The following is a 12,214-nucleotide window of genomic DNA, read 5'->3' as shown; positions in this document are numbered from 1 at the left end:
GTGCACGAGGACCATGTCTGCTTCCTGCACCCCGAATGTTCCTCCTGAATTCTACACTATATTGCCCAAAGTATTGGTCCCGCCCTCAATCATGTGATTCAGGTGTTCCAATCCCCTCCATGGCCACAGGTGTATACAATCATCCCCTAGGCATGCAGACTGCTTCTACAAACATTGGTGAAAGAATGGGTCGCTCTCAGGAGCTCAGCGACTCCAAGCGTGGTCCCGTGATAGGTTGTCACCTGTGCAATAAGTCCATCCGTGACATTTCCTGGCTACTAAATATTCCACGTTCAACTGTTAGTGGGATTATAACAAAGTGGAAGCAACTGGGAACAACAGCAACTCAGCCACCAAGTGGTAGGCCACGTCACATGACAGAGCGGGGTCAGCGCATGCTGAAGCGCACAGTGCGCAGAAGTCGCCAACTGTCTGCAGAGTCAATAGCTAAAGACCTCCAAACTTGATGTGGCCTTCAGATTAGCACAACAACAGTGCATAGAGAGCTTCATGGAATGGGTTTCCATGGCCGAGCAGCTGCATCCAAGCCTTACATCACCAAGTGCAATGCAAAGTGTCAGATGTAGTGGTGTAAAGCACGCCGCCACTGGACTCTAGAGCAGTGGAGACATGTTCTCTGGAGTGACCAATCACACTTCTCTGTCTGGCAATCCGATGGACATGTCTGGGTTTGGCGGTTGCCAAGAGATCGGTACTTGCCTGACTGCATTGTGCCGAGTGTAAAGTTTGGTGGAGGAGGGATTATGGTGTGGGGTTGTTTCTCAGGGGTTGGGCTTGGCCCCCTAGTTCCAGTGAAGGGAACTCTTAAGGCGTCAGCATACCAAGACATTTTGGACAATTTCATGCTCCCAACTTTGTGGGAAGAGTTTGGGGATAGCTCCCTCCTGTTCCAACATGACTGCCCACCAGTGCACAAAGCAAGGTCCATAAAGACATGGAGGAGCCAGTTTGGGGTGGAGGAACCTGACTGTCCTGCACAGAGTCCTGACCTCAACCCCACAGAACACCTTTGGGATGAATTAGAGCGGAGACTGTGAGCCAGGCCTCCTCCCCCGACATCAGTGCCTGACCTCACAAATGTTCTTCTGGAAGAATGGTCCAACCTTCCCATAGACACCCTCCTAAACCTTGTGGACGGCCTTCCCAGAAGAGTTGAAGCTGTTATAGCTGCAAAGGGCGGGGCCAACTCAATATTGAACCCTACGGACTAAGACTGGGGGGGCCATTAAAGTTCATGCGTGTGGAAAGGCAGGAGACGGGCGGACTGACCATTTGGAAACTCGGGCACTGCCTGAGGGCCCGGGGTCAGTAGGGGGCCCCATGAGATGCCGCTGGTACCTTTTTCATAGGCTTTTTTGAGTTTGGGCAAGGACACAGGGGCCCCATGATCCCCTATTGCCCGAGGGCCCCATGAGTTGTCAGTCTGCCCCTGGCAGGAGACCAATACTTTTGGCAATATAGTGTGTGTTGGGCTGATAGTCCTAAGTGGAGATATTTCTTTGGTGATGAACTCTGTCAGTGATAAATGCCGGGCTTTATATTTAACTCTTTCCCATTCATCCCTATAATGACAGCGTCTAGTAGGGGGGAAGTCTTCCAACACCAACTTGCTTTACAGCTCTGGAATGTCATGTGACCCAGTAGCTCTGGGATGTCATGTGACCCAGTAGCTCTGGGAAGTCATGTGACCCAGTAGCTCTGGGAAGTCATGTGACCCAGTATCAGAGAAACTCAAAGGAAATCCATGTTGAAGAATGTGTCACAATAAACCATGTCCTAAAGGTCCCTTGATGATGGACTTTGGTCTTGAGGTCCTTTCACGTGGGCGTTCCATCTGTTGATGGATGCAAAATGGACAGCAATGCATTCCTATGTGCAAATGGATGAAAAACAGACATTGTCCATATATATCAGTTTTTTGTCCCGTCTTCCAGGTCTGTTTTTTAAATGGAAGAATTCTGCATTTCCGAAAAACGGATGTAAATGGACAAACACTCCATTTTGCATCGGTAGTGGATGTGAAAAACGAATGTAAAAACTGATGTACAACTGATTGTGTTTTTTGATGAGAAAAACAGAACACCCGTATAAAAGGGGCCTAATTTTGGTGGTATCAGTTTGAGACACTTGTGAAATTGTTCAGAATTCATTGACAGGTGCAGCTGATCTCCTTCTGACCTGTTTCAAGCATATCCAAAGATTTGTATGAGAATGCAAAATCAGTCTGAAGCTAACAAAAGCCCATCGACTGTTAGGAACACCCACCTGTCAGCATACCCACCATCAACGGAGGCATCATGCCACAATTTTCATGGTTTACATTTAGCCTTCATTGGCTGGGTGAGGGAACAGAATAAATGGATGGCTAACTCATCACATTAATACATTTTTAATTAATGATGGTTATCACTTCTGCCTTGCAGCACTGGGGTCATCGGTTCGAATCCCCATCAGGGCACTCACTATCTGCATGGAGTTTGTGTTTTTACCTCTGCGTTCCCCAGCTTTCTCTCACACTCCAAAGATGTGCATAGCCCCAGTATAAGAGCAGCTTCACACCTCCATGCTAACCCTAGGTTCACATCTGTGCGGGTGGTGCCGCTGCGGATCCGCACGAAAATCTGTGCGGCCGCACCACCCGCACAGAGAAATGCGGACACATGGGCGGGTGTTATTAGTTCTAATGGCACGCCACCTGCACTGGAAACCGCAACCGTACTGGGAACCGAGGTTCTCATGCGGGCTGCGTTTTCCAAAGTAGTGCAGGGACTTCTTCCCTGCGTGTCTCGGGCATGGGAGTCCATTCAAATGAATTGGCTCTCGTGCCCATGCAAAACACGGCCCGCACGTATGTGAAGCGGGGGTCAAGCACAGCTACGCACAGTTTTCATGTGGGTTGGCTGCACTTTCCCATAGACATCTATGAGCTCTTGTAGTTTCAGAAAGCACACTAAAACTGCATGCTTGGTGCGCTTCTGAAACCACACCGGGGCAGAGTGGAACCGCTCTAATATTCTACTGATGGCTTCCTCACCAACAATCTTCCCCAACGCCAAGTTGATGAGGGCTCATTCACAAGCTCCTTTGAAAAGCAATCCACACCTGGATCACTTTCGGAGGCATTTGGCAGACAGTAAGGAGGAGATATTTTTCTTCTTCACCATGTGTTTTACCCGCTAAATGCGGCACTACTGCGCCATTGTGGAGAGGTTGCTGAGTGGCTCCATTAATTTGAATGGGTTGTGTTTGTCAGATGGTAGTGCCCAGTGAATGTGATAGGTGGTATATATTCAGGGGTGGACTGACCATTTGGAAACTCAGGCACTGCCCGAGGGCCTGGGGTCAGTAGGGGGCCCCATGAGATGCCCCTGGTACCTTTTTCATAGGCTTTTTTGAGTTTGGGCAAGGACACAGGGGCCCCATGATCCCCTATTGCCCGGGGGCCCCATGAGTTGTCAGTCCGCCCCTGTATATATTCCTGTGTGTACACCCCCAGCCACTGCTTTTTCACGTAAAGAGGGAGTGGTTGGGGCGGCTAACTGGAGGGTTTTACTGTCCCCCAACTGCAAGTGTAAATGGGCCCTTAGTGCTTTGAGTCCACTGGGAGAAACGCATTATAAACATACAAATTGATGAATAAATGTTGCATTTGCAGCATTTTGTTAGGATGGTACAAATTTGTATTACTGAAATACAATGTATTACTTGGTTGTCACAGGAACAGGTGTCCCCATGGAATGGTTTTCCCTCTAGTATAATTGGATTTTCTCCCATTCTGTGTCTTGAGGACAAATAAAGAAGGTAAACCTATCCACCAGAAATATAGACAATAAGAACAGTTTAACATAACCCTTTATGCAAAAAAAAAAGAAAGAAAGAAAGAAATGCCCGCACATACATTTTAAAATACTATATTTTCAGAACAATTGATCTTTTTGAAAAGTGTGTACAAATAATATTTTATTTAAAATTACTGTGTTGTAAAAATATACATATAAAACACATACAAAAAAATTACAAAGTCATTAAAAATGTATAAAACACAGAATGAAAAATAAATTACTATGAAAATGGCTTATTATTGAAAATGGCATAATGTCATGGCCTTAAAGGACAGGATTGTCTGCGTCCACAGCTGGCACTGGACAGGTGTGGAAAGATGGAGAATTTGGTTCATGTTCTTCCACCAGGTGAGCCAAGCGGAGTACTGATGTAGTTCAGGACTGCGCTCTGTAGGAGGCTTGCTCTCTGCGCCTCTTGATCTCTCATCCTCAGGATCTCAGCATCTTTCAGCCTCAGCTTCTCCATCAGAGAGGAGATCTCACTTTCTTTGTCCAGTAACGTCTCACGATGGGTGTTGGCCTGTGCTGGAAAGGAGTAACAGAGCCAGACTCAGCATAAGCTGTTCATTCCAATGTCGAACTGTTACACGAATACTCTAGACATTAGAGCGAGGTCTCCAAACTTTCTGGAAAAAGGGCCAGTTTACTGTCCTTCAGACTTTAGGGGGGCCGAAATGCCACTGGGAAAAAACAATGTCTTAGGCTTGATGGTCAGTGGGAGCAGAAAATAACATTGTGCCTGTGCTCATTAGAAGGCGGTATAGTGCCCCATATTCGGTGTCAGTGGGAGGACTAGCACCCCATATTTGGTATCAGTGGAAGGAATAGCGCCCCATCTTTGGTGTAAGCGGAAAGAAGAGTACCCTATTGTTGGTATCAGTGGGAGGAATGGTACCCCATCATTGGTGTCAGTGGGAGGAATAGTGCCCCATCTTTGGTGTAAGCGGAAGGAAGAGTACCCTATTGTTGGTATGAGTAGGTAGAATAGTGCCCCATCATTGGTATCAGTGGGAGGAATAGCGCCCCATCATTGGTATCAATGGGAGGAATAGTGCCCCATCATTGGTATCAGTGGGAGGAATAGTGCCCCATCATTGGTATCAGTGGGAGGAATAGTGCCCCATCATTGGTATCAGTGGGAGGAATAGTGCCCCATCATTGGTATCAGTGGGTAGAATATTGCCACATCTTTGGTGTCAGTGGGAGGAATAGTGCCCCATCATTGGTATCAGTGGAAGGAATAGTGCCCCATCATTGGTATCAGTGGGAGGAATAGTGCCCCATCATTGGTATCAGTGGGAGGAATAGTGCCCCATCATTGGTATCAGTGGGAGGAATAGTGCCCCATCATTGGTATCAGTGGGAGGAATAGTGCCCCATCATTGGTATCAGTGGGAGGAATAGTGCCCCATCATTGGTATCAGTAGAAGGAATATTGCCCCATCATTGGTGTCAGTGGAAGGAATAGTGCCCCATCATTGGTATCAGTGGAAGGAATAGTGCCCCATCATTGGTATCAGTGGAAGGAATAGTGCCCCATCATTGGTATCAGTGGGAGGAATTGTGTTCTATAGTTAAAATCAGTGCCAGGAAGTATGACCCATCGTTGGTGTCAGTGGAAGGACTTGTGCCCCATTGTTGGTGTCAGTAGATAGAATAGTGCTCCATCATTGGTGTTTGTGGGAGGAATAGTACCAAATTGTTGGTATCAGTACGTAGAACAGTGACCCATTATTGGTGTCAGGAGGAGGAATAGTTACCCATCTTTGGTGTCAGTGGGAGGTGTAGTACCCCACTGTTGGTATCAGTAGGTAGAATAGTGCCCCATCATTGGTGTCAGTGGAAGGAATAGCGCCCCATCATTGGTTTCAGTAGGAGGAATAGTGCCCCATCATTGGTATCAGTGGGAGGAATAGTGCCCCATCATTGGTATCAGTGGGAGGAATAGTGCCCCATCATTGGTATCAGTGGAAGGAATAGTGCCTCATCATTAGTATCAGTGGAAGGAATAGTGCCCCATCATTGGTATCAGTGGGAGGAATAGTGCCCCATCATTGGTATCAGTGGGAGGAATAGTGCCCCATCATTGGTATCAGTGGAAGGAATAGTGTCCCATCATTGGTATCAGTGGGTAGAATATTGCCACATCTTTGGTGTCAGTGGGAGGAATAGTGCCCCATCATTGGTATCAGTGGAAGGAATAGTGCCCCATCATTGGTATCAGTGGAAGGAATAGTGCCCCATCATTGGTATCAGTGGGAGGAATTGTGTTCTATAGTTTAAATCAGTGCCAGGAAGTATGACCCATCGTTGGTGTCAGTGGAAGGACTTGTGCCCCATTGTTGGTGTCAGTAGACAGAATAGTGCCCCATCATTGGTGTTTGTGGGAGGAACAGTACCAAATTGTTGATATCAGTACGTAGAATAGTGACCCATTATTGATGTCAGTAGGAGGAATAGTTACCCATCTTTGGTGTCAGTGGGAGGTGTAGTACCCCATTGTTGGTATCAGTAGGTAGAATAGTGCCTCATCATTGGTATCAGTGGGAGGAATAGTGCCCCATTGTTGGTATGGGTAGGTAGAATAGTGCCCGTTGTTGGTAACAGTGGGAGGAATAGTGCCCCATCCTTGGTATCAAAGGGTATAATAGTGCCCCATCATTGGTATCAAAGGGTATAATAGTGCTGCATCTTTGGTGTCAGTGGGAGGGATTGTGTCCCATCGTTGGTGTCAGTGGAAGGAATTGTGTCCCATCGTTGGTGTCAGTGGAAGGAATTGTGCCCCATTGTTGGTGTCAGTGGAAAGAATAGTGTCCCATCATTGGTGTCAATGGGAGAAACAGTACCCCATCATTGGTATCAGTGGGAGGAATAGTGCCCCATCATTGGTATCATTAGGTAGAACAGTGCTCCATCACTGGTATCAGTAGGTAGAATAGTGCCCCATCATTGGTGTCAGTAGGAGTAACAGTACCCCATCATTGGTATCACTTGGTATCATTAGGTAGAACAGTGCTCCATCATTGGTGTCAGTGGGAGGAATAGTGCTCCAAGGGCTGGATAAAGGCAAACAAAGGACCAAATTGGGCCATGGGCTGCAGTTTGGAGACCACTGCATTAGAACAAAGGAGCAGCTAAGTGGTTAGATGGGTATGTTAGATCACCTGTACATTTATCGACTTCTCTCCTGAGCCTGTTTAATGGCCATGTCCATCCACAAGTGATATTTCAGTTATAGGTTGAGGCTGAATTAGCCCATGGCTTTTTAGGAGGTCTTAGATACCTCAACAGATCTCCCTGTGATAATTCACCAACTCTGTTTTTGTTCTCCTGGAGGTTTTGTTGTGTGTGTACCTATGTGTTTCAGTTCTTGTTACTTTCTCCATAATATAAAAAATCCATCAGGAATGATGGGAATCCCTAAGAGCGGGTGTGTAGACTGGGGAACTCAGTACAGAGATCTCAATAACTGAGTCCCCAACAGATAAAAGGGACTTTCAGGGGGTGATCTCTTTAGGATCTACCAAGCAATTTTGGGCAAACGGACCCTTTACTCTGCCTTTATATATAGTATATGTGTATTGTATTCTTGCAGCATTGACAGTAAGTAATACCTTTCTGTTGTCTCTCCAGTGCCGAGATCTTTTCTTTAAAACCTTCCTGGGTGGTGAGCTCAGCCTCCAGGTGTCCAATCTGTTCCTGTAACTCCACTCGAACCTTTGTGACTTCGGTGAGCCTCTCTTGATCCTTCTTAGAAATCTCCTGCAGGTACAACATATCGATTAAGTCAATGGCTTCAGATCACCCAAAAAATTCTCATTTGCATACACTGGTAGCCTCAACCTACACCTGCTGCTGCAAATGTACAAGCAAAAAAAATGCCCCTAGGCAGATCATAAACTTTACAATCTGATTGTACAATCTCCTTAGAACCTAACAAGAATTGTGCTGTGTAAGGGTCCTACTGGATACAAACTGACTAGAAAGCTTAACCACTTTCCGTCCGGCCCATGTATATAAACGGTCGGACGGTGGCAGTGCAGGAGCGGGTTGCCGTTCATAAACGGCGCCCACCATTTTGGACTGTGCGCTCTCCCTGGGAGCGCACGGCACCACAATCCGGTGCCCATTGTGTTTAGGACCCCCTTCGAAACACTTTGTCACAGCTCTAACCCCAAGGCTATCACAGAGAAGTCTTCTGCTTCTAGGAAAAAATTAACCTCCTCCATGTGACAGCGTTCTGCCCTGGACAGCCAATCGCAAGCATTAAAGTGTAAAACCAGTGTAAGTCACATCATTGGGGGGGGGGGGAGACAATCAAAAGTTCTGCTGATGCGTTTCGAAGGGGGGTCCCTTCTTTCTCCGAAGGGGGACCCCCTTCGAAACGCATCAGTTGAACTTTTGAGAGTCTCCCCCCACTGCTGTGACTCACACTGGTCTTGCACTTTAATGCCCCTTTGAGGATCTTGCATGCTTGTTTTACTGCTTCATTTGTGGGTATATATCTCATTTTAATAAAATCAAGTTTTGTATTGAGGTAATGCGCAAGGTTGGTGCGCTTTTTGTTTCACTTTGCAGTACTGGTCGGGCTTCCCCAGCCTTGTTAAGAGCTGCACAACCTTTGATCCATTGGTGGAAGAATTTCCATAAGTGGTCCATCCACCCACCCACCCATCCTTGATCTGGGTCCCTGAGCGCAGGAGGTGTTGTTTCTATTTCAGCCAATCGCAAGGCCCGAACCTCTCAAGTCTATGAAAAGTTACAGCGTACTCACTCTGGACAAGATTTCCACACCAAGGCTGTAAACACAACAGAAGATCGCAGCCATCAGGGAGAGGTAAGTAGTCACCTGGGTGACCTGTCTTTAAAAGTATACCTGTCAATCTTCCAGAAATCCAGTACACTTCCAACTTCCTGCTTGAGCTGATAAAGCTGCCTTTGCAACACTGAAATCCCAAGCAGTGGTCAGCCTTGCCTACGTCCTCCCCTGCTTGACAACAGAACTCCCCTCCCCCGCACCTCCATCTTTATAACAGCAAGGGCTGACAACACTGCTTGGTATTTCAGTGCAGCAGAGGTAGTGTTTCCATCCCTCTAGAGCAGTGTTTCTCAACCTGTGGGTCGCGACCCCTTTGGGGGTCGAATGACCCTTTCACAGGGGTCCCCTAAGACCATCAGAAAACACATATTTCCGATATGTAAAGAGCAGCTACTGTGTTGAAAGCAGCTGCTGTGTTGAAAGCAGCTACTCTGTTAAAAGCAGCTACTGTGTTGAAAGCAGCAGTATTGGAGGTAAAATGACACTCATGAATTATAATTACTGGGTAAATAATTTTATGGTTGGGGGTCACCACAACATGAGGAACTGTATTAAAGGGTCACGGGATTAGGAAGGTTGAGAACCACTGTTCTAGAGGAAGTTGGGAAGTCACTTGTTTGTTGGAATATCACCGGGTATTTCTATGTACTTACATTTTTAAACCCTTCACACCGAAGTCACACAAATATGAGGCCTCACAGAACTGGGCTTTTTTCCGTGGGGCCTCATATTTGCGTACCTGTCTTTGTGCTAGGAGAGCACCACACAGTGCGCTCCCAGCATAAAGACTGGGGTTTCACTGAGAGGCCCATTCTAACCGTGACTCCCGATTCTGGTTCACATGACCGCTGTGATAGCCACTGATTGGCTATCACAGTGATCCGTCACTGTACAGCCCGCCTCCCTTGTTTTGTTTTTTTTCTCTCTGAATGGAGGAGAGAGATACTTTGTATCTCTCTCTGTCTCTCTTTGCATAGAGAAAAAACAAACAAACTGTTTGCTTAAAAAATAATTAAATAAATAAATATTAAAAAAAAAAAATAAAAAAAAATAAAGAAAAATACCAAGATCAAGGTTTAATCTAGCTGAGTGCCAGGGTTAGTGTTTGGGTTAAGGTCAGGGTCAAAGGTCAGGATTTTTTTTCCCTTTTTTAAATTGGTATCAGTGTCAGTTAGTAATCAGTATCAGTGTGTTTTTAGGTAAACAAAAACAAAAAACAAACAAGAAAACAAAATGCGCACTATTGTTTCTGGGCTGTACTGTGGGTACAAACAACATAAACATATATGGTATCGCTGCGATTGTCGAGCTGGAGAATTTATTTTGGGTTGTTCTTTGGTGGTAGGTTATGGTAGTAACAAGAAACCCACAGCTAAATTTAAAAAAAATTTTTTTTTTACTATTTCGGGCCAGTTTTCCTTTGGTAATAAAAATTAGGAGATATCCATTACTATTTGCCACCAAATGAAAGCCAAATTTCTCCTGAAAAAAACGCGGTATAATCCACCTGGATGTACAAAGTAGTTGTGATGATATGTACGGTTTTACTAACACATGTCAAAGTTGCAAAATTGTGCTTAGGCATTAAAATTTGTTTTACCCTTAGGCGTGAAGGGGTAACAGAGAGAAAACTTTGGGAAGCGTGCATGCATTGCAGAGATATAAAGTTTTTTTTTTTCTCGGCCAGGCACTTAATTGCACTCTCACTATTTATGTACTTATATAAATGCTGTATAATAATAACAATCATGTGCTACAAAAAGCTAAATGAGTGAATCAGAGTGTTCAGTACCTGCTGCAATCCATCAATGCGTCTTTTCAAACCTTCGATCTCTAAGCCGAGCTGGTTGTTCTGGGCCTGTAGCTCCCCTGCCAGCTGCTTCTGCTGCAGGACCTGAGCCTGAGACTGGTCTCGGGATTGGGTCAGGGTTCGGATCTTGTCCTGCAGGACAGTGGAGTGCTGGTGCTGCTCAGAGGGAATAAGAAAACAATTACCAATGATATTTATTATTGATGTGGTTATCAATTTCATAGAAAATTTAAAGGCCTGCTACTTAAAAAAAAAAAAATTATATTTCTGATCTGGGAAGATATGAACAAGTTATACAGTCAAAAACCAATAAAGAGGAATTTACATAACATGGCGGTGTATGGGGGAAGAGGTCTACAATAAAGGCTTTATATTATAGCTAAAGTCATGTGTACAGTGTTTGGCCGAGTTTGGGGGCTCCCTGGCCACACAGGAATACGTTTAGAAGGTTTCTACTCTAGGAAGCTAGGTTAGTAATTGTTACTTTAAAAATGTGATCAGATCGTAGATCCAGTGGCATTACCTCTATGGTGTAATTTCCGGCCACAACCACTAGGAGTTCTGCTTTATAAGGATAAATTCAGCTTTTAATAAAAAATAATAAATGCACATTTTTTTGCATGTCTCCTAATGCATATCTCTCAGTATATTCCTCCTGTCAGTATATCTGCTTGCCCTTATATCCCATGCGGACAAGCAGATATACTGACAGGAAGAATGAATGAACTTCACGGTGCTCCACATCACCATAGTAGTTCATTGATGACTACAAGCTGACTGCCACTGTAACGGAACCGGACCCCGACTGCACTTGGGTATTTCCGTTAGACTACCGCTTCCCTGTCCGAACTCCGACCACAGACACCACAGCAGACCATACAAGACTAGACGACACCAGTCTTGGAAGTAAATCAGGAAATAGACTACTTCATTTTAACACAAATACAAGATATATACATTCAAGGGAACTACCCCCCCCCCTGCATAATGACAGAGGGCGGGGCAATCTACCTTTAGTAACAAGAGACACACCGTGCTGTTCCCCTCATATTTGTTATTTAACTGTGCATTGTATCACCAATTCTTATTTCACCACGTTTGTTTCTATGTCTTGATCTGTTGCTGCCATCTGCTGGCCAGAATTTGCATGCTGCATGCCCCTGTTATAGCTAGTAAGTTTTTTCTCTGCTGGGCGTGGTTTTAGGCAAGCCTTGGTTCTGGTCACTTCCTGCAGCCATTTTTATGTGCTTTATAGCTGTGTGACAGGACATTCAATACCCTGGGCTTGTGAAGGCATCAGTTTTTGACCAGCAGCTAGCCTCAGGAAAGATATGACAGGACAGCATGAATACCTCTACTACATTACAGTATTGTATCACTGTTTGTCGCTGTATTTGGACCAAATAAACCCACGCTGATTTAATTCCCGTGTATACGTTTGGATCCGTCTAACCTGAGCATCTGCCGGCCCGGTCTGCTCCACTGCTTGGATACGAAGGTAGGAAGTTACACAGCCATTATCAGTTATACCTTCATTCGCCTTCATGTGGGGACAGAACACACACCAGCAGATAGTCCCATCAGGAGGGAGGGCTGTTGGAAACACCCCCCACTAAGCCAATACACATAAACACATACATCCCATAATAGTTTGCTCCCAAGCAAGACACACAATAGAACAATGGGATGCAACCACATGGCATTAAACAATCCACAAACCCC

General features: G+C 45.5%; 1 protein-coding gene across 1 annotated transcript in view; it reads right to left on the bottom strand.

The window, feature by feature from the left end:
• Positions 1-3,968: 3,968 nt before the first annotated feature.
• The window catches only part of LRRC45 (leucine rich repeat containing 45), a 133,084-nt gene continuing 124,838 nt past the window's right edge, over positions 3,969-12,214 (bottom strand). The window contains exons 16-18 of the mRNA XM_089669965.1: positions 10,475-10,648; positions 7,478-7,625; positions 3,969-4,388 (exon numbers count right to left, since the gene is read on the bottom strand). Of these exons, the coding sequence (XP_089526091.1) occupies positions 4,195-4,388; positions 7,478-7,625; positions 10,475-10,648 (516 nt within the window). The 3' untranslated portion in view covers positions 3,969-4,194. The remainder of the gene's footprint in view (positions 4,389-7,477; positions 7,626-10,474; positions 10,649-12,214) is intronic.

This window comes from Staurois parvus, unplaced genomic scaffold, assembly GCF_062004578.1.
Source record: "Staurois parvus isolate SC_StPar_1 unplaced genomic scaffold, SC_StPar_1.0 ptg000003l, whole genome shotgun sequence".
NCBI lineage: Eukaryota > Metazoa > Chordata > Amphibia > Anura > Ranidae > Staurois > Staurois parvus.
This window is presented reverse-complemented; position numbering and strand designations above follow the sequence as displayed.